General features: G+C 40.0%; 2 protein-coding genes across 3 annotated transcripts; both read left to right on the plus strand.

The window, feature by feature from the left end:
- The first annotated feature begins 3,759 nt into the window (after positions 1 to 3,759).
- Positions 3,760 to 10,507, plus strand: LOC117863493 (tau-cadinol synthase). The gene is made up of 7 exons (XM_034747219.2): positions 3,760 to 3,896; positions 6,083 to 6,341; positions 6,592 to 6,961; positions 7,841 to 8,059; positions 9,410 to 9,545; positions 9,689 to 9,937; positions 10,050 to 10,507. The coding sequence occupies exons 1-7, from the start codon at positions 3,858 to 3,860 to the stop codon at positions 10,338 to 10,340; spliced, it is 1,563 nt and encodes a 520-aa protein (XP_034603110.1). The 5' UTR covers positions 3,760 to 3,857; the 3' UTR covers positions 10,341 to 10,507.
- Positions 10,508 to 15,582: 5,075 nt separating this feature from the next.
- LOC117863491 (tau-cadinol synthase) lies at positions 15,583 to 22,955 on the plus strand. 2 transcript variants are annotated; one of them, XM_034747213.2, is made up of 7 exons: positions 15,583 to 15,716; positions 18,707 to 18,965; positions 19,216 to 19,585; positions 20,313 to 20,531; positions 21,881 to 22,016; positions 22,160 to 22,408; positions 22,503 to 22,955. In XM_034747213.2, the coding sequence occupies exons 1-7, from the start codon at positions 15,678 to 15,680 to the stop codon at positions 22,809 to 22,811; spliced, it is 1,581 nt and encodes a 526-aa protein (XP_034603104.1). In that variant the 5' UTR covers positions 15,583 to 15,677; the 3' UTR covers positions 22,812 to 22,955. The 2 variants fall into 2 exon arrangements, with proteins under 2 accessions (XP_034603104.1, XP_034603105.1); XM_034747214.2 differs by having other exon boundaries at positions 22,521 to 22,955.
- The last annotated feature ends 449 nt before the right edge of the window (positions 22,956 to 23,404 follow it).

Below are 23,404 nucleotides of genomic sequence, written 5' to 3' on the forward strand. Positions count from 1 at the left end.
AATATGAATTTTATTGGATCTTCACTCTGCGTTGAAGTTTGGAAAATTTTGAAGAAAATGAATAGGAACTTATGAAAGGACCTAGCTCCGCTGCCGTCTCCGACAACGAGCAAAACCTAGGCGTAGACTACCCTAGCTACCCCCGCACGACGATTCCCCAGCCCTCCTCCCTCTCCGGTGCCAAACCGGCCGCCGGAGAGGAACGGGGCGGTGGAATCGCCACCGGAAGAAGATCCGCCTCTCGGTCGCTTCTGTTCGCCCGCTCAGCACTGTAGCAGAGGATAGGGACGAGAGGACGGGGTTATTGAAGATAGTTGAAATGCCACTACAATAAATAACTAATAATGTTTGAAATTTTGGCTTAACTTGTATATCATCCCTGCACTTTCAATTATAATACAACAGAAACACAGTAAAGCGTCCGTAATATACCATGCTGCAACTTGCGAGTACCATGCGTCGATGTGCTTTCCAGGGCTGATGCCCGCCGTGGCAGCTAGAATCGTCGTGCTGGGGAAGGCGCCTGATGACGCGCGAGGTGCTCCTGCCATCAATGGGGACATCAGCAGCTCGCCGACGCGATTGAGCTGCCATGGTCCGGTCACACACAGACGGCGGCGGGCTCGGAGACCCTCAACATCCAAGGACGGTGAAGTGGAGGACGGCGCAGATCACAAAGAATCTGGCGGAGGAGCACGAGAAGGTGCAGGCGCGGAGCTCCGGCAAGTCCATTCCGCCGCCGGGCGAGAAAGCCATCGCCATTCGCCATGACTGATCCAACGACGAGCAGCCGGCGGAAACGAGGGACGATTTTGGAAAAAATGCCATCCGAGTTGGCGGGTTTTATGTAAATATTTGGATCGCGACGCGATACAAATTATTTGGATCGTGATTATTAATCGCGATCCAATTATAAAGGTTTACGTAAAATCAGAGGGTTAATTTGTAAAACCTTTCCCCTCCCTCCCACCGTCGGCGGCCGACGGACGCCGGCGTTGATGGCGAACCAGCGGGGCCTCCCGCTTCCCTTTGCTCCGGATGGACACCTTCAGCGCCGAAGACGAGCGTCGCGACCGATGTATGTATGCATTATTCGGAATCTTGGGCCTTGTTTAGTTCCCAAATTGGGAGTGGCAAAGTTTGCATTTTTTCCATAAATGCGCAACTGTAGCATTTCGTTTGTATTTGTGAATTATTGTCCAAACATTGACTAATTAGGCTCAAAAGATTCGTCTCGCAAAGTACAACAAAACTGTGCAATTAGTTTTTTATTTTGTCTACATTTAGTACTTCATGCATGTACCGCAAGTTTGATGTGATGGGGAATCTTCTTTTTGCATAGTGCTAAAGTTAGGAAAAAAAGGGAACTAAACAGCGGCCATGTTTACTTTCGTCCAAACTCCCAACTTTGACACTATGCAAAAAGAAGATTCCCCGTCACATCAAACTTGCGGTACATGCATGGAGTACTAAATGTAGACGAAATCAAAAACTAATTGCACAGTTTTGTTGTACTTTGCGAGACGAATCTTTTGAGCCTAATTAGTCAATATTTGGACAATAATTCACAAATATAAACGAAACGCTACAGTTGCGTATTTATGGCAAAATGCCAATTTTGCCTATCCCAAATTGGGAACTAAACAAGGCGGTTTTCTGACTTTCTCTGAGTTCAGCAACTGCAAGTGATAACTGCAGCGTTTGGCGTCATGGAGTCACCATCACGGCATCACCATACCTGCTGCACTGAAGCTCTAAATTCTCGGACGGAGTCTGGAGAGTTTTGAAGGAAATGAAGAGGAACTTCTGAAGATTCTGGAGGAAATGGTGTAACACCTACCCAAAGGAGCTGCAAACTGAGATCTTCTCAAGAGAAGATCGATTGGGGCCATGTTTGCTGAAGCTCGATCGTTCTAGTTTGTTTCTTAGTCGTGATCAGAAGCCGGTGAGTCATTTCACAGCCGTCTCGTACGTCTTGCCATTTTAATCTTTCGGTTTCTGTATGTACAGATTTGAAGTTCCACAATAGCAAGACAAGAATTCAGAGGAGCGTTCAGGTTGGCAGCATCAACATGTGTTGAGCAGAGAAAAGGGGAGGCTTCAGACGAGCTTTGTGCCTATGCTGGGTGAACAGGATGAGCTTTGTGCCAGGGGCGAAGGACTACCTCGTGCACGTGAATGGTGTGATCACATGTTTCGTGGTCCGAGGGATGGGCTGTAGCTGCTGGCTGCTGGCTGCTGCTGCTCGGCTCTCTGTCGCAGCAGCTGTACCACGCAAGCTGCAGCAGGCAGCAGCTCTCTGCTGCTGCAGCAGCAGCCAGCTGCAAAGCAGCCAAGCCGAACGAGCCTGATCCACACGTTCTGGAGACAGAGAGCATCTTCAACAATACACTGAGAAATCTTTTCCCGTCCATGGAAAATTATATAGCCAATAAAATGAATATAGAATTTAGATACCTTTGAATTAGTTAAGCACAAAGTGTCTTAAAACTGTTTAAGTTAGAATAAACCAGAAGTCCTTACCGTCCACTTCCTCCGTCCAAAAAACGTGTTTCTCCATCTTTTAAAAAAAGTGTTTTTAAACATATTATTAGTTATAAGAAATGTGTTTAGACTCGGTAACCTACCGAGGGGTACCCGAGGTAGTGTTTTATGCGTGGGGCTTGCCGAGATCAAGAACTCGAAGGTGAACTCGAACACACGATTTAGACAGGTTCAGACTGCTTATGTCGCGTAATAACCTACGTCCTGTGTGTTGATTGAATTGTATTGATTAAAGTTGTTTGGAGGGGATCCCTGCCTCGCCTTATATTGCCGGAGGCAGGGTTACATGTTGGTTGTTTACAAGTCGAATTCAGCTATAGAGTCCTACTCTAATTGCTACGAATAGTTTTCTAATTCTCGACTAGTTCTTGTCCTCCACGTAGACCATGCCATCCTGCACCGTAGTCTTCATGTTTGACACGTTTCGGTGTACAGTCCCATATCTAGGACTATCTAAACCTTCAGGTCGGTCCATAGATGTATGGACGGCAATTACCTCTAATTACTTATACTAATTATGAGTTTATGACAGAAAGTTGCATGTATTATAGAATTATGAAAAGCATCAAAAGCATCCATCATTTGCTTGGGCCTTGTTTAGTTCACCCCCAAATCCCAACTTTGACACTATGCAAAAAGAAGATTCCCCATCACATCAAACTTGCGGTACATGCATGGAGTACTAAATGTAGACGAAATTAAAAACTAATTGCACAATTTTGTTGTACTTTGCGAGACGAATCTTTTGAGCCTAATTAGTCGATATTTGGACAATAATTCACAAATTCCAACGAAACGCTACAGTGTTGCTACAGTATTTTTGACACCCCAAAGTTGGGCAACTAAACAAGCCTTGGTTCCATAAGCTTTTTCGTACTTTTTTATTATTTTTGGTGGGGTGGGAGTATTGAGCCTCACTAGGGACTTGTTTAGTTACCCCAAAATCCCAACTTTGACACTATGCAAAAAGAAGATTCCTCATCACATCAAACTTACAGTCATGCATGGAGTACTAAATGTAGATGAAATCAAAAACTAATTGTACAGTTTTGTTGTACTTTGCGAGATGAATCTTTTGAACCTAATTAGTCAATATTTGGACAATAATTCACAAATACAAACGAAACACTACAGTATGCTACAGTGCTGGTACAGTGATTTTGGTTGTCCAAAATCGAACAACTAAACAGGGCCTAGAAACTTCGTACCCTACTCCGAGGAACCTAATGGCCTCCATAAATATGCAGCATACCTTTGAGTAGTTGGTCATAGTTCAAAGGCGAGGGTGCTGGAGGAGATCGATTCTAGAAGCAATGGAGGGGCCTCCGATGACAGCAAGTGTAACAACACCGGTGAGCCTTCTTTGCCGGCAACCATTTAGCATGTAGAGAGAACCTGAAATTTCTTTACATTCCTTTAGCAAATTAGCAATCTCGTGCATCCATAACAAAGCTGTTTGTTATCTAATTTTAATAATATCTTTATTTAGAAATATTATTATCTGCTCTGCATGTCTAGAGGCATAAAAGATAAGTAAATAGCAAATTGAACATATCTTTGTTGTATTGGATAGAAGAACCATTAATCTATCCAAAAGCACTATTTCGATTCATTTCTATCAAACATTATGCATGAATCTAATCGAGTTGATCTCATATCAATACGAATTTCACAAAACCTTGAATGGATAAGTACTTTTACATGTTTTTCATCTCGGCATGAGTTCAAGCGACGCACCGAGGTTGCTGGAATCGACGTCGAAGCCTCGAAGGGCCTAATAACATCAAGCTTTAGGGCAGCCGCAGTGTAGCAAAAAGCCGATGCCCCATCAAGAAATAAAAAATTGATTGCTCAGCTGCATATGAGAGGGCAGCTGTACTATGTTTACTCACAACTGCACCATGAGTGGGCCCAGTGGGTCCCATGTTGATGCTTGCACGCTGCGGTCTTCAGAGCTCGATGCTCACTTCTCTGATGCAGGGCTCAAAAATTTCAAGCATCGGCCTCCGATCCACACTGCACTGCGGGTGCTTAGCCTAGTGGCCATCAGGCCATGTAGGCACTGACGTGGCAGACATATTGTCGTTGGAGTCACGCCGACATGATGGTTCATTTTCAAAACTGCTTTTCTAGGAGGCCTATTATAAAAATTATATGCCAAGAGGAACGATTAGAAAAAAGTATGAAATTTGCTCAACCCAGTATAATTATATACTCCCTTAATTAGTTCTTATTTATAAGGTGTGATATGACATGGCATGGTCTCCTAAATTAGACTTTGACCATTCACTCATCTTATATTATATTATTTATGGTTATAAACTTATAATCATTGGAGACATTTGATTACAAATCTAACTATACGAAGTTTACAATAAAAAATTAAAAAAATGTTGACTAAATTATTAGTTAAATGCTGTAAAGTTTGAATCTTGATATGCGTGTGCATCTTATAAACAGAAATGGAGGAAGTAATTACTAGAAAGATCCTACGGGCTAATTGTTCAGCGCCATACACATAAATAATGAGATAGAGAGATGTGCAAACACTTTTACCAAGAATGCGTGTACGTTGGCACACTGTACCTCGACATGAACGTCTTTAAGAGACTCACTTTTACGAGAACTAATTTTTATAGTACGGGTTATATTGGATGTTTGGATATCAATTAGAACGACTAAACATGAGTTAATTATAAAACTAATTGCATAAGTCGTGACTAATTTGCGAGACGAATCTATTAAGCCTAATTAACACATGGGCCAATCATGGACTAATTAGGCTTAATAGATTCGTCTCGCGAATTAGCCTTCATTTATGCAATTGGTTTTGTAATTAACATATATTTAATACTTCTAATTACTATCAAACATTGGATGTGATAGGGACTAATTTTTAATCCTGCATCCAAACGAGGCCTTATGGATTGACGAAATTATCATAAACTCATTTCAATAATGATAGATGAAACACCTGCCATGCCGAAAGAATAATTAGTCAAAAATAAGAATATCCATGCTGAGGGAGAGACTTGAGCTCTAGGAGAAACATAACAAATTCAACATTGCTCAGTTAAAAAAATGTGTTTACTGTGGCTAGGAGATTACCTGAGGGGGTACTCTTTTTGTTATTTTCCTCCTTTTTTCTGGCTTTTGACATAGCGGTATTATTTCTACCCTTCTCTATTAATATATGAACGGCAAGCTCTTGCCAGTTCACTTTCAAAAAAATATGTTTACTTAATCCTTAACTACCATTTAATTACTTTCCTTAACTGCTATCATTGGATGAATTGGACAACAGCAAAATAAGCTCACACCTCGCCCTGGTGCGACCCGACTCCCATTAAGGGCCAGCCTTAGAGCTAGTTTTGTTAGCTTGAAATTCGTGAGCCTTAATTATGTTCCTGAACAGAAAAATGTGTTTACCAAAACAATATATAGCTAGGATTGGTTGTTTATTTCATATCATATTATTTCTTGGGAAAATTACATAAATTATAGTCATGGAGTATAAAGTATAGTTGCATAACTGTAGGTGCAAAAAAAATGGCTGGAAAATCGAGTCAGCGCACTAAAGGAGAAGGTAAGGTTGTTGTTTGAGGATTCCAAAGATATAATCGAGCAAATGAACCTAGTCGACACGATCCAACATCTTGGAATCGGGCATCATTTTGAGAAAGAAATTGCCAACACACTATGCAACATCCAACATATGGAATTCAATACATCTAGCCTACATGAGGTTTCTCTCCGATTTCGCCTGCTTAGAGAGCATAGTCTTTGGGTATCTCCAGGTATGTATATAATGAATACACAATTTCCTAATATATCGCACAATTTTAATTGTTGGAGTATCCAAACCCAACAACGTAAAAGGTAATTTGTAATCACATTTTTTATTGGTTGACTTCAAGTAACCCAAAGATGCCACTTTGACTATAGAAAGGATATCATTGCAGCATAATAAACATATTTTTCCAAATCATTATACATGCGACTCAAAACGTCGAGTGAGTCACTTGATTCATATGTATCTTTTTGCAGATGAATTCAACAGGTTTAAGGATACAAATGGAAGCTTTAATATGGAAATGACTAATGACCCAAGGGGACTTCTTAGTCTATACAATGCAGCATATATGTTTATTCACGATGAAGCTCTCGAAGAGGCAATCTCTTTTGCAAGGCTGCATCTTGAATCAATGAGATATAATCTGAAGTATCCACTATCTGAGCAAGTTAACCGTGCCCTTCACATCCCGCTTCCAAGGACCGTAAGGAGGGTAGAGACACTGCATTATATGTCAGAGTATAAACATGAACGAGAATACAACCCCAACATTCTGGAGCTTGCGAAGATTGACTTTAACAATCTGCAACAACTTCACATAAAAGAAATCGAGGCTATATCTAAGTATGCCACTTCAACCTATGCTTCTAATAAAACAAAGTTACAATTTTGGAAAATGGCTAAACATGATCAACCATAAAATCATGATCTCCCTTCTTTTTTAGGCCAAGAGCAACTCCTCTTTATTTAGTGATTAGGACTACTACAATCCTCCTCCAAAGCATACATGAAGAAGGAACAAAAGGGGGCTTCACTAGCCCTATAGTTTTCAGTCCTAAGTGCTAACTGTTGCGGCCTCCTTAGTGCAAAGATGAGATGCCATGTTAGTCGAACGCTTTACATGAACTAAACAGAAATAGTATAAATATAAAGTTAGCCTTTTGATATCTGCTAGAATCAACATGATTTCTAACAAAATTGCAAATCATGTTTTTGCTGATCTGGGCTTCTGGAGTACCAAATCATGTTTTTGCTTCACAAAACTACAAAATAATGACATATAGTTATTATTAGACACATGCCCACTAGAATAACATTTAACCTTAGGAGAGCAGTGCATTTGAAGGATTAATTTAACATGCATTCGAAGTTGTAAGGTTATTGCAGTTTTATAGCCACAGCCATAGTAACATGAGCACACAAAGTGACAGTTAGATAATGTTCTACCTTATTCTTTTGTATAACTTATTATTAGATTGAGGTAATTACATTCCCAGCACTTTCCATCTCCTGCTTGACGAAGATTAGGTGTAACATGTGTGACGACAATAAATGATTAAGCACCCTTTATTTATTAGTGTATTCCAGCGAAACCATAGTTTTTGAGTGTTCTGTGGGAACACATGCAAACCTTGTACATTAATTGTTGTTTACAAGGCACCAGCTAGTGCTATCATTTTTGTATATATAGAACCATAACAGAAGAAAAACATTGATTTTCAGATGGTGGAAAAATCTTTATGCGGAAGTAGCACTAAGCTTCGCTCGAAACCGTATAGTTCAATTGTATCTGTGGACATATGCAGTGTACTATGAGCACGAATACAGTTGTGCAAGGATAATCCTTACCAAGTTGTTCGCCGTGATAACTATGATGGATGACATTTATGATACCCGTGCTACTTTGGAAGGGTCTCAAAAGTTGAATGAAGCTATAAAAAGGTGAGATTATTCAGGTTAAATATTACATTCATTAATTAATTTTTATATCTGAAAAACAAATATCTTCTACTCAGATTGCCATGTTAAGAATCTGGTGCGTGAAATAATTTAGTTATTGAATTGGATGAGTATAAACCATTGAGAACCTGCATGGGTTCGTATGTGGTGCCATAAAATGTCACGGTTCCCCAGTGTAGAGCTGCTTAGCTAAAATATTCAATACCCATGAAAGCTATTCAAAATGCACATGAAAGGTATACCCTTGCATTATTGCTGCCGTGACCTGATTCTGTTATAACAAATTTATATGTGGAAAATCATACTTTCGCAAAAAAAAAGGATGTGATATATCCTACAAATCAACTTCATTAGTATTTTTAAAAAGCATTTCATCTGTGAAATTTCTAGGGGTAGTTGGGTAGAATTGTAAACCTTTGTTAAACAATTAATTCATAAAAACTATTTTTTTTTCATTTGATTATGCTGGTAACGAACTATGAGTACACACATGTCGTTGTTAAGTACTATATATCTATAATATTGAAACTATATTTAATGTCAAAATGTATTTACAATGTCATGAATTGGCATTTATATCGTGGATTACATGTTCATAAAGTACAAAGTTTAGGTGGCATTTCCTCTTCATCAGAACGCAAGCTAAGTTGACTTGTCACTGTGTTTGGGCCATCACCCTAACCTGACCAATTTTGGCAACAATATGCTATGGATCATAATGTAAGAATCCAAAGGAAAACATAGTTTACATATTAATTATACTTTCTCTGGTTTACCTCTAAACATTCTTTCCCTAGAACTCAACGACATGACAACACAGTGAAATATGCATCTATAGTCCTTAATTTTAACCACAAGGAAAATAAAAATATAGAAGTCAAAATGGGACCACGATGAATCAGCCAACTAATAAAACAGGACTGTTGTGAGATGGGTTATCGTTCGACAACCAATAAGATGTGTCAGTTAGTGTGGCTGTTACCAGAATTTTATCTTTATAACACACTAATTAACTAGAATAGAGATGATCCAAACATATGGTAGATTCCTTATCACCATAATCCGCAACAGCCAGTTATTTCTTACTGATGTAGCTGAACCATGGGGCTTCTAGTCCAAACTCTAAAATACAGGGGTAGATAGACTTATTGGTAATTATTTGGCCATCCACTATGCCAGCTATGCCAATTATTAGGACGCTTGAGATGCAGCTTATACAGTATTTTTCTTTTTTAGTACAATCTAGACTCTAAGGACAAGTGATGAGAGGGAAGCAGTTTCTATTCAGTGGTATCGTCGAAAATAATAATGATAATAATAATGTATCTGCAGATGGGATGAGAGTGTTGTTTCTATTCTACCAGAGTATCTCAAGAAGTTCTACCTCAGGATATTAAGAACCTTCAAAGAGATTCAGGATATGCTGGCACCAAATGAGCAGTACAAGGTTTCCTACGCCCAGAAATCGGTACACATGACTATTCTACACGTGAATTGCATTTTATAGATCAATGACCTCATTTTTAGGGGGGTAAATGAGGCAAAACCCTGCAACCCTCTGTTAATTTTGGGGGAACCTAACTGAAACCACAACCAATTCCTGCTGTGCAGTTTCAGACACTATCCAATTACTACCTTCAAGGAGCGGAGTGGTTCCATTGCAAGAAAACGCCGACATTCAAAGAGAGAGTAGAAGCATCTTTGATGGATTCAGGTGGTTCATTCTCATGTGTTGCACTACTAGTTGGCATGGGTGACATAGCATCGAAGGAGGCTCTTGACTGGGCGCTTGGCTGTACCGGTGCTGTGAGAGCATGTGGATTGATAACGCGTTACATGAATGACATCACTGCACTAAAGGTATTAGTTTAATCTTAAATTTTCCTATAGTTCATTTTTATCCAAGGAGGATATACTCTATATAAGAACATAACACTCATAATGAAGTCATAAGCATACATGTTATCCACAGCATGGTAACAGGGAACAGGATGCTGCAAACTCTGTCGAGTGCTACATTGCTGAGTATAATGTTGCGAGTGAGGTAGCCATTGCGAATATATACCGGATGGTGGAAGATGCATGGAAAACTTTAAACAAAGACCTGCTAGAACTTGGTTCGTTGCATCCGGCGGTAAGACGAGTTATCGACGCAACAGCCAGCTTGACGCTGATGTATGGTGACAAGAAAGATACCTTCACATTTGGCGACGACCTTGAAAGCCTTATTACACGGCTGTTTTTCAGTCCTATCACAATTTAGAGCCTCGATCATTAAATGTTTGCAAGTGTTATTGTGAGATAGATTTTCAAAAATCCAACTCTTTGTTGACGAATATATGTAAGAAGGAATTGTGTTGTAATGTATGCTCATCTGCAATATTATCATCTTAACTTCTTTGCCCTCTACGATGATTATGCATTTATGCTTGTGGTCTAGACTCTGGATCGTCTTGTCGTTTAATCCTCCCATTTCTGTAATGTATGCTCATCTGCAATATTATCTGAAACACCGTCCACCCCCCGGGGCCGCAAAAGAACGCACAGCCTCCGCCTCACGCTGCAGCTCGCCGGAGCGCCGCCGATTTCCGACCGTCTCTCCCTTCCCTCCTCCTCCTCCTCCTCCCAGCATGCACCACGATCGGCTCCCAGTAGCTCCATTATTGATCGGCTGCAAGTTTGCAACATGCATCTGCAGCCGCGTGCCCGTGCCAGCCGGCGGCGGCTTGAAGCTAGCTAGTACCACCATCTCGTACGACACGAGGCTCTGCTTGCAAGAAGGTCAACCAATGGGAGGAATTGTTTGCTTCTACGAGGACAGATTACTTGATATATTTTCTCTACTTCTTGCTACCACTACCAGTCTGCATAAGGTAGCACCGAGGGATCTATTTTATTAGAGTCCACAAACCGTAGTGTGCACAAAACAAGTGAAATGCTATTGATTTTTCTATTCCCAAAGATTTACTTTCAATAAAAAAATACTAACCATCTGTTAAAAATCTATGAAAATTATGCTCACCTTTTCCTAGCTTCCTCATCAAAATACTTTATGAATAACAGCAGAAGAATGCTCATGAAGATCATATGCTGTGTGGTCTTGTAATGTATATAGTACTCTCTGTTCCGAGCTATACTTTACTAAAGCTCTTAATTCAAACTTGTCTAATTTTGACCAAGCTTATAGAAAAATATAATAACATATTAACATCTACAATACCAAATAAATGCACTACGAAGGCATATTTTATGGTCGATTCAATGAAACTAATTTGATCTTGTAGATGCTGATGCTTTTTTTATAAGATAGAGAAGTTTGACTTAGGACAAAGCTAAAGTGAACTATAATTTGGAACAGATGGATTATCACCAAAATATAATGTAAGGTGCTACCTACAATTCTTATTATTGCCCTTGTGAAGGATAATTTATATCCCGCACGTATGTCTTAATGTTAATGCGAGATAAATGATATTACCATCTTTCAGGTGGTAACATGCAAATGATGGTTAAATGATCATCATACCTTTTAGAAGCATTAGCCTAGTAATGTGCTCATTTTGAGCTGGTGGAAAGACATCTCTTTTTGCTTCATTACAATCTTGAAGAGTTTGTCTGATGTCAATATATGATACACTCAGTTTCTTTCCCTTTTCTTTCATTCTTTAGATTATGTGATTTGTTTGAACTTTCTGTATATTGTCTATACTTCGGAAGTTCTTCGTAGTTATTAGCTAGTGCCTACTGCACTGATGATGTACGGTCATCTTTAGGGCTTAGTTTCATACTTCATGTAGTATTGTTGAGTATTACCGACTTCATATTTTATTAAAAAAATGATAATTGTTTTTTTTGTATATTTGATTAGAAACAACTTGTTCTCTATCAAGATAATATTCTTCTATTATCAGGTATAAGGACAATAACACACTTTCTTCATGGGCAAACCAACAAGAAGATAGTGGCAAGTGTGTTGAGTAAGCATCGAATATGGCTGTCTCCTTCCTTGTCGGCAAGGCCATCAACTACCTTGATCAGTAGGGGAGTGCTGGAGGCATGAAGGACCTCAGGACCAGGCTCCTGCCTGCCGAGCCCTTGATCCAGGAGGTGTTCGTGCCCATCAACCTGGAGAACATACGAGGTACACAAGGCGCACTCCGGAGTCCACGAAGCTGTGGAGGCTCAGGGATGCCATTGGCGAAGTCGGGGATGCGGTCTGCGAGCTTGAGCACTCCAAGCTCGAGGAGAAGGTCAAGGATCGCAAGGTTAGTGAATGGGGCTCCTCCTTTGCTAAGATGAAGCATCAAGTTGTCAGATCAGTTAAGTATGTTAGCGTTTTGGAGAAGGCTGTGAAAAGATTTTACTCACAATGGCACACTCAACAGGCTGAAGAAAGCTCTGGAGGGTTTAGACAGGGCTGCTACGGATTTCACGGAGAAGCTGAAATTTGTTCATGAGCATGCCATTAGTCATGAGATGTGCGCCTATTGCAGAGGTTTCTCGCGAAGAAAATGAACTCTCTGAAACTTTTTATTGTGGTGACTGATGTCTAAGAGGACAAGAACATCAACCAATGGGAGGAATTGTTTGCCTCTCTGAGGACAGGGAAGAGTGGAAGTAGGATCTTACTGAGTACTGACAAGTGACAACTCGTTTGCTATCAGTGTCAAACTTGGCTGCCAAAGCTTTGGGTGGCCGGAAAGAATGCCTGGCTTTGCAAAGTCTGGAGGAAGATGAAAATTTCACAAGCTTTTCAATCACCATGCCTTTCTAAGTGCTAGTCGTCAAGATTACCCAGCATCGCAACCAATTGGAGAAAAAATCGCTAGGACTTTCAGAAGCTGTCCCCTCATTACAAAGGCGGTTGGTGCACATCGATCTGAAAAACTAAACTACAATATGAATTTTATTGGATCTTCACTATGCGTTGAAGTTTGGAAAATTTTGAAGAAAATGAATAGGAACTTATGAAAGGACCTAGCTCCGTTGCCGTCGCCGACAACGAGCAAAACCTAGGCGTAGACTACCCTAGCTATCCTATACAAGTCCGCACGACGATTCCCCAGCCCTCCTCCCTCTCCGGTGCCAAACCGGCCGCCGGAGAGGAACGGGGCCGGTGGAATCGCCACCGGAAGAAGATCTGCCTCTCGGTCGCTTCTGTTCGCCCGCTCAGCACTGTAGCAGAGGATAGGGACGAGAGGATGGGGTTATGAAGATAGTTGAAATGCCGCTACAATAAATAACTAATGATGTTTGAAATTTTGGCTTAACTTGTATATCATCTCCGCACTTTCAATTATAATACAACAAAAACACAGTAAAGTGTCCATAATATACCATGCTGCAACTTGCGAGTACCATGCGTCGATGTGCTTTCCAGGGCTGATGCCTGCCGTGGCAGCTAGAATCGATCGTGCTGGGGAAGGCGCCTGGTGACGCGAGAAAGCCATCGCCATTCGCCATGACAGATCCAACGACGAGCAGCCGGCGGAAACGAGGGACGATTTTGGAAAAAATGCCATCCGAGTTGGCGAGTTTTATGTAAATATTTTGATCGCGACGTGATACAAATTATTTGGATCGTGATTATTAATCGTGATCCAATTATGGAGGCTTTACGTAATTTGCAAAACCTTTCCCCTCCCTCCCACCGTCGGCGGCCGACCGCGAGCGGGGCCTCCCGCTTCCCTTTGCTCCTTACGGAGGACACCTTCAGCACCGGAGACGAGCGTCGCGACCGATGTATGTATGCATTATTCGGAATCTTGAAGTAGAGGTAGCTGCAAACTGAAAGTGTTTTCTGACTTTCTCTGAGTTCAGCAACTGCAAGTGATAACTGCAGCGTTTGGCGTCATGGAGTCACCATCACGGCATCACCATACCCGCTGCACTGAAGCTCTAAATTCTCGGACGGAGTCTGGAGAGTTTTGAAGGAAATGAAGAGGAACTTCTGAAGATTCTGGAGGAAATGGTGTAACACCTACCCAAAGGAGCTGCAAACTGAGATTGGGGCCATGTTTGCTGAAGCTCGATCGTTCTAGTTTGTTTCTTATTCGTGATCAGAAGCCGGTGAGTCATTTCACAGCCGTCTCGTACGTCTTGCCATTTAATCTTTCGGTTTCTGTATGTACAGATTTGAAGTTCAACAATAGCAAGACAAGAATTCAGAGGAGCGTTCAGGTTGGCAGCATCAACATGTGATGAGCAGAGGAAAGGGGAGGCTTCAGACGAGCTTTGTGCCTATGCTGGGTGAACAAGATGAGCTTTGTGCCAGGGGCCACGTGAATGGTGTGATCACATGTTTCGTGGTCCAAGGGATGGGCTGTAGCTGCTGGCTGCTGCAGAGCAGCAGCTGTAGCACGCAAGCTGCAGCAGGCAGCAGCTCTCTGCTGCTGCTGCAGCAGGCAGCTGCAAAGCAGCCAGCCGAACGAGCCTGATCCACACGTTCTGGAGACATGGAGACAGAGAGCATCTTCAACAGTACACTGAGAAATCTTTTCCCGTTAGAATTTAGGTTAAGCACAAAGTGTCTTAAAACTGTTTAAGTTAGAATAAACCAGAAGTCCTTACCGTCCACTTCCTCCGTCTAAAAAACGTGTTTCTCCATCTTTTAAAAAAAATGTTTTTAAACATATTATTAGTTAGAAGTGTTTAGACTCGGTAACCTACCGAAGGGTACCCGAGGTAGTGTTTTATGCGTGGGGCTTGCCGAGATTAGGAACTCGAAGGTGAACTCGAACACACGATTTAGAAAGGTTCAGATTGCTTATGTCGCGTAATACCCTACGTCCTGCGTGTTGATTGGATTGTATTGATTAAAGTTGTTTGGAAGGGATCCCTGCCTCGCCTTATATTGCCGGGAGCAGGGTTACATGTTGGTTGTTTACAAGTCGAATTCGACTAGAGAGTCCTACTCTAATTGCTACGAATAGTTTTCTAATTCTCGACTAGTTCTTGTCCTCCACGTAGACCATGCCATCCTGCACCGTAGTCTTCATGTTTGATATATTTCGGTGTACAGTCCCGTATCTAGGACTATCCAAATCTTCAGGTGGATCCATAGATTTATGGACGGAAAATACCTCTAATTACTTATACTAATTATGAGTTTACGGCAGAAAGTTGCATGTATTATAGAATTATGAAAAGCATCAATCATTTGCTTGGTTCCATAAGCTTGTTCGTACTTTTTTATTATTATTGGTGGGGTGGGAGTATTGAGCCTCACTAGGGACTTGTTTAGTTACCCCAAAATCCCAACTTTAACACTATGCAAAAAGAAGATTCCCCATCACATCAAACTTACAGTACATGCATGGAGTACTAAATGTAGACGAAATCAAAAACTAATTGTACAATTTTATTGTACTTTGCGAGATGAATCTTTTGAGACTAATTAGCCAATATTTGAACAATAATTCACGAATACAAACGAAACGCTACAGTATGCTACAGTGCTGATACAGTGATTTTTGGTGACCTAGAAACTTCGTACCCTACTCCGAGGAACCTAATGGCCTCCATAAATATGCAGCATACCTTCGAGTAGTTGGTCATAGTTCAAAGGCGAGGGTGCTGGAGGAGATCGATCCTAGAAGCAATGGAGGGGCCTCCGATGACAGCAAGTGTAACAACACCGGTGAGCCTTCTTTGCCGGCAACCATTTAGCATGTAGAGAGAACCTGAAATTTCTTTACATTCCTTTAGCAAATTAGCAATCTCGTGCATCCATAACTAAGCTGTTTGTTATCTAATTTTAATAATATCTTTGTTTAGAAATATTATTATCTGCTCTGCATGTCTAGAGGCATAAAAGATAAGTAAATAGCAAATTGAACATATCTTTGTTGTATTGGATAGAAGAACCATTAATCTATCCAAAAGCACTATTTCGATTCATTTCTATCAAACATTATGCATGAATATAATCGAGTTGATCTCATATCAATACGAATTTCACAAAACCTTGAATGGATAAGTACTTTTACATGTTTTTCATCTCGGCATGAGTTCAAGCGACGCACCGAGGTTGCTGGAATCGACGTCGAAGCCTCGAAGGGCCTAATAACATCAAGCCTTTGTTTACTTCACTCCCAACTCCCAACTTTGACACTATACAAAAAGAAGATTCCCCATCACATCAAACTTGCGGTACATGCATGGAGTACTAAATGTAGACGAAATCAACAACTAATTGCATAGTTTTGTTGTACTTTGCGAGACGAATCTTTTGAGCCTAATTAGTCAATATTTAGACAATAATTCACAAATACAAACGAAACGCTACAGTGTCGCATTTATGGCAAAATGCCAATTTTGCAACTCCCAACTTAGGAAGTAAACAAGGTCCAAGCTTTAGGGCAGCCGCAGTGTAGCAAAAAGCCGATGCCCCATCAAGAAATAAAAAATTGATTGCTCAGCTGCATATGAGAGGGCAGCTGTACTATGTTTACTCACAACTGCACCATGAGTGGGCCCAGTGGGTCCCATGTTGATGCTTGCACGCTGCGGTCTTCAGAGCTCGATGCTCACTTCTCTGATGCAGGGCTCAAAAATTTCAAGCATCGGCCTCCGATCCACACTGCACTGCGGGTGCTTAGCCTAGTGGCCATCAGGCCATGTAGGCACTGACGTGGCAGACATGTTGTCGTTGGGGTCACGCCGACATGATGGTTCATTTTCAAAACTGCTTTTCTAGGAGGCCTATTATAAAAATTATATGCCAAGAGGAACGATTAGAAAAAAGTATGAAATTTGTTCAACCCAGTATAATTATATACTCCCTTAGTTCTTGTTTATAAGGTGTGATATGACATGGCATGGCTTCCCAAATTAGACTTTGACCATTCACTCATCTTATATTATATTATTTATGGTTATAAACTTATAATCATTGGAGACACTATATGAAGTTTACAATAAAAAATTAAAAAAATGTTGACTAAATTATTAGTCAAATGCTGTAAAGTTTGAATTTTGATATGCGTGTACATCTTATAAACAGAAACGGAGAAACGGAGGAAGTAATTACTAGTAAGACCCTACGGGCTAATTGTTGAGGGCCATACACATAAATAATGAGACAGAGAGATGTGCAATCACTTTTACTAAGGATGCGTGTATGTTGGCACACTGTACCTCGACATGAACGTCTTTAAGAGACTCACTTTTACGAGAACTAATTTTTAGCACAGGTCATATTGGATGTTTGGATATCAATTAGAATGACTAAACATGAGTTAATTATAAAACTAATTGCATAAGTCGTGGCTAATTTGCGAGACGAATCTATTAAGCCTAATTAATTCATGATTAGCACATATTTACTGTAGCATCACATGGGCCAATCATGGACTAATTAGGGTTAATAGATTCGTCTCGCGAATTAGCCTTCATTTATGCAATTGGTTTTGTAATTAACATATGTTTAATACTTCTAATTACTATCCAACATTTGATGTCATCGATGTGACAGGGACTAATTTTTAATCCCTGCATCCAAACGAGGCCTTATGGATTGATGAAATTATCATAAACTCATTTCAATAGTGATAGATGAAACACCTGCCATACCGAAAGAATAATTAGTCAAAAATAAGAATATCCATGCTGAGTGAGAGACTTGAACTCTAGGAGAAACATAACAAATTCAACATTGCTCAGTTAAAAGAATGTGTTTACTGTGGCTAGGAGATTACCTGAGGGGGTACTCTTTTTGTTATTTTCCTCCTTTTTTCTGGCTTTTGACATAGCGGTATTATTTCTACCCTTCTCTATTAATATATGAACGGCAAGCTCTTGCCAGTTCACTTTCAAAAAAATATGTTTACTTAATCCTTAACTACCATTTAATTACTTTCCTTAACTGCTATCATTGGATGAATTGGACAGCAGCAAAATAAGCTCACACCTCGCCCTGGTGCGACCCGACTCCCATTAAGGGCCAGCCTTAGAGCTAGTTTTGTTAGCTTGAAAAAAATCGGGCCGGTCCGAGCCTTGCCCGAAACATTAAAATTAATTATTTCTACATTAAAAAAATCGTGTGAGCCCAACTTGGACCCTTATTTGCAGGTACCATAGAGTTATTTGCCGAATTTTAGCCTTGTTTTAAGCCAAAAAAATCGGATTTTCTGTCAGGGCTTTGCAAAATGCTTAGGTCTAGGACGGACAAACATATTTGAGGATTTTCTAGATCATAGGCTTGGGTCACAAGTGTGCCGAGTCTGTATTCTTTGTAATCTTGTAACAACCCGTGTTCAAAATCTTATGACACTTTCTTCCTTGTTTCGTGTAAAAGGTTTAATCCAGAGACACTATATTTGGAACACGAAGACTTATAAGCTGCCTACTTAGATTATCAAGACGGGGACTATATATGCCATCACATAGTGTTGAGAGTTCTGGGTCTCACTCAAACTTAAAAAAAAACAGTAGCAATGGCAGGACTATATCGTGTTTAAGGATATAACTCCATGCTAAATTTGTGAGCCTTACGTTCCTGAACAGAAAAATGTGTTTACCAAAACAATATATAGCTAGGATTGGTTGTTTATTTCATATCATATTATTTCTTGGGAAAATTACATAAATTATAGTCATGGAGTATAAAGTATAGTTGCATAACTGTAGGTGCAAAAAAAATGGCTGGAAAATCGAGTCAGCGCACTAAAGGAGAAGGTAAGGTTGTTGTTTGAGGATTCCAAAGATATAATCGAGCAAATGAACCTAGTCGACACTATCCAACATCTTGGAATCGGGCATCATTTTGAGAAAGAAATTGCCAACACACTACGCAAGATCCAACATATGGAATTCAATACCTCTAGCCTACATGAGGTTTCTCTCCGATTTCGCCTGCTTAGAGAGCATGGTCTTTGGGTATCTCCAGGTATGTATATAATGAATACACAATTTCTTAATATATCGCACAATTTTAATTGTTGGAGTATCCAAACCCAACAACGTAAAAGGTAATTTGTAATCACATTTTTGATTGGTTGACTTCAAGTAACCCAAAGATGCTACTTTGACTATAGAAAGGATATCATTGCAACATAATAAACATATTTTTCCAAATCATTATACATGCAACTCAAAATGTCGAGTGAGTCACTTGATTCATATGTATCTTTTTGCAGATGAATTCAACAGGTTTATGGATACAAATGGAAGCTTTAATATGGAAATGACTAATGACCCAAGGGGACTTCTTAGTCTATACAATGCAGCATATATGTTTATTCACGACGAAGCTCTCGAAGAGGCAATCTCTTTTGCAAGGCTGCATCTTGAATCAATGAGACATAATCTTAAGTATCCACTATCTGAGCAAGTTAACCGTGCTCTTCACATCCCGCTTCCAAGGACCGCAAGGAGGGTAGAGACACTGCATTATATGTCAGAGTATAAACATGAACGAGAATACAACCCCATCATTCTGGAGCTTGCGAAGATTGACTTTAACAATCTGCAACAACTTCACATAAAAGAAATCGAGGCTATATCTAAGTATGCCACTTCAACCTATGCTTCTAATAAAACAAAGTTACAATTTTGGAAAATGGCTAAACATGATCAACCGTAAAATCATGATTTCCCTTCTTTTTTAGGCCAAGAGCAACTCCTCTTTATTTAGTGATTAGGACTACTACAATCCTCCTCCAAAGCATACATGAAGAAGGAACAAAAGGGGGCTTCCCTGCAGTTTTCAGTCCTAAGTGCTAACTGTTGTGGCCTCCTTAGTGCAAAGATGAGATGCCATGTTAGTCGAACGCTTTACATGAACGAAACAGAAATAGTATAAATATAAAGTTAGCCTTTTGATATCTGCTAGAATCAACATGATTTCTAACAAAATTGCAAATCATGTTTTTGCTGATCTGGGCTTCTGGAGTACCAAATCATGTTTTTGCTTCACAAAACTACAAAATAATGGCATATAGTTATTATTAGACACATGCCCACTAGAATAACATTTGACCTTAGGAGAGCAGTGCATTTCAAGGATTAATTTAACATTCATTCGAAGTTGTAAGGTTATTGCAGTTTTATAGCCACAGCCACAGTAACATGAGCACACAAAGTGACAGTTAGATAAAGTGACAGCCATAGTTTCAGAGTGTTCTGTGGGAACACATGCAAACCTTGTACATTAATTGTTGTTTACAAGGCACCAGCTAGTGCTATCATTTTTGTATATATAGAACCATAACAGAAGAAAAACATTGATTTTCAGATGGTGGAAAAATCTTTATGCGGAAGTAGCACTAAGCTTCGCTCGAAACCGTATTGTTCAATTGTATCTGTGGTCATATGCAGTGTACTATGAGCACGAATACAGTTGTGCAAGGATAATCCTTACCAAGTTGCTCGCCCTGATAACTATGATGGATGACATTTATGATACCCGTGCTACTTTGGAAGAGTCTCAAAAGTTGAATGAAGCTATAAAAAGGTGAGATTATTCAGGTTAAATATTACATTCATTAATTAATTTTTATATCTGAAAAACAAATATCTTCTACTCAGATTGCCATGTTAAGAATCTGGTGCGTGAAATAATTTAGTTATTGAATTGGATGAGTATAAACCATTTGAGAGCCTGCATGGGTTCGTATGTGGTGCCATACAATGTCACGGTTCCCCAGTGTAGAGCTATTTAGCTAAAATATTCAATACACATGAAAGCTATTCAAAATGCACATGAAAGAGTATACCCTTGCATTATTCCTGCCGTGATCTGATTCTGTTATAACAAATTTATATGTGGAAAATCGTACTTTCGTAAAAAAAAGGATGTGATATATCCTACAAATCAACTTCATTAGTATTTTTAAAAAGCATTTCATCTGTTAAATTTCTAGGGGTAGTTGGGTAGAATTGTAAACCTTTGTTAAACAATTAGTTCATAAAAACTATTTTTTTCATTTGATTATGATGGTAACGAACTATGAGTACACAGATGTCGTTGTTAAGTACTATATATCTGTAATATTGAAACTATATTTAATGTCAAAATGTATTTACAATGTCATGAATTGGCATTTATATTGTGGATTACATGTTCATAAAGTACAAAGTTTAGGTGGCATTTCCTCTTCATCAGAACGCAAGCTAAGTTGACTTGTCACTGTGTTTGGGCCATCACCCTAACCTGACCAATTTTGGCAACAATATGCTATGGATCATAATGTAAGAATCCAAAGGAAAACATAGTTTACATATTAATTATACTTTCTCTGGTTTACCTCTAAACATTCTTTCCCTAGAACTCAACGACATGACAACACAGTGAAATATGCATCTATAGTCCTTAATTTTAACCACAAGGAAAATAAAAATATAGAAGTCAAAATGGGACCACGATGAATCAGCCAACTAATAAAACAGGACTGTTGTGAGATGGGTTATCGTTCGACAACCAATAAGATGTGTCAGTTAGTGTGGCTGTTACCAGAATTTTATCTTTATAACACACTAATTAACTAGAATAGAGATGATCCAAACATATGGTAGATTCCTTATCACCATAATCCGCAACAGCCAGTTATTTCTTACTGATGTAGCTGAACCATGGGGCTTCTAGTCCAAACTCTAAAATACAGGGGTAGATAGACTTATTGGTAATTATTTGGCCATCCACTATGCCAGCTATGCCAATTATTAGGACGCTTGAGATGCAGCTTATACAGTATTTTTCTTTTTTAGTACAATCTAGACTCTAAGGACAAGTGATGAGAGGGAAGCAGTTTCTATTCAGTGGTATCGTCGAAAATAATAATGATAATAATAATGTATCTGCAGATGGGATGAGAGTGTTGTTTCTATTCTACCAGAGTATCTCAAGAAGTTCTACCTCAGGATATTAAGAACCTTCAAAGAGATTCAGGATATGCTGGCACCAAATGAGCAGTACAAGGTTTCCTACGCCCAGAAATCGGTACACATGACTATTCTACACGTGAATTGCATTTTATAGATCAATGACCTCATTTTTAGGGGGGTAAATGAGGCAAAACCCTGCAACCCTCTGTTAATTTTGGGGGAACCTAACTGAAACCACAACCAATTCCTGCTGTGCAGTTTCAGACACTATCCAATTACTACCTTCAAGGAGCGGAGTGGTTCCATTGCAAGAAAACACCGACATTCAAAGAGAAAGTAGAAGCATCTTTGATGGATTCAGGTGGTCCATTCTCATGTGTTGCACTACTAGTTGGCATGGGTGACATAGCATCGAAGGAGGCTCTTGACTGGGCGCTTGGCTGTACCGGTGCCGTGAGAGCATGTGGAGAGATAACGCGTTACATGAATGACATCACTGCACTAAAGGTATTAGTTTAATCTTAAATTTTCCTATAGTTCATTTTTATCCAAGGAGGATATACTCTATATAAGAACATAACACTCATAATGAAGTCATAAGCATACATGTTATCCACAGCATGGTAACAGGGAACAGGATGCTACAAACTCTGTCGAGTGCTACATTGCTGAGTATAATGTTGCGAGTGAGGTAGCCATTGTGAATATATACCGGATGGTGGAAGATGCATGGAAAACTTTAAACAAAGACCTGCTAGAACTTGGTTCGTTGCGTCCGGCGGTAAGACGAGTTATCAACGTAACAGCCACCTTGACGCTGATGTATGGTGACAAGAAAGATATCTTCACATTTGGCGACGACCTTGAAAGCCTTATTACACGGCTGTTTTTCAATCCTATCACAATTTAGAGCCTCGATCATTAAATGTTTGCAAGTGTTATTGTGAGATAGATTTTCAAAAATCCAACTCTTTGTTGACGAATATGTAAGACGGAATTGTGTTGTAATGTATGCTCATCTGCAATATTATCATCTTAACTTCTTTGCCCTCTACGATGATTATGCATTTATGCTTGTGGTCTAGACTCTGGATCGTCTTGTCGTTTAATCCTCCCATTTCTGTATGTTCAGATTTGTTCCTAATTACGTAGCAATCTGGGACAGAGCAGAACTTTCAGACTTCCGACACGCAGTTGTGCATTGGACCTATCATTCAATTCGCTTTTTGCCGGATCACTGCTTTCAGACGAGCTTTGTGGTTGTGCTGAGCATCTCTGTTCCATGGGATGTTTGTGAACAAGGTGAGCTGATGCAGGTCGTAGATGCGACCTGTACTTGAGCAGCTCTGAAGCGGAGCGCCGCCCGGCGGCCGCGCGGCCAAAATCTGAACCTGACGATGACGAATTCCTGAACCCGAACGAACACAACTGAAACACCGTCCACCCCGGACGGTATCTGAAACACCGTCCACCCCCCGGGGCCGCAAAAGAACGCACACCCTC

Source organism: Setaria viridis, chromosome 7, assembly GCF_005286985.2.
Source record: "Setaria viridis chromosome 7, Setaria_viridis_v4.0, whole genome shotgun sequence".
Lineage (NCBI taxonomy): Eukaryota > Viridiplantae > Streptophyta > Magnoliopsida > Poales > Poaceae > Setaria > Setaria viridis.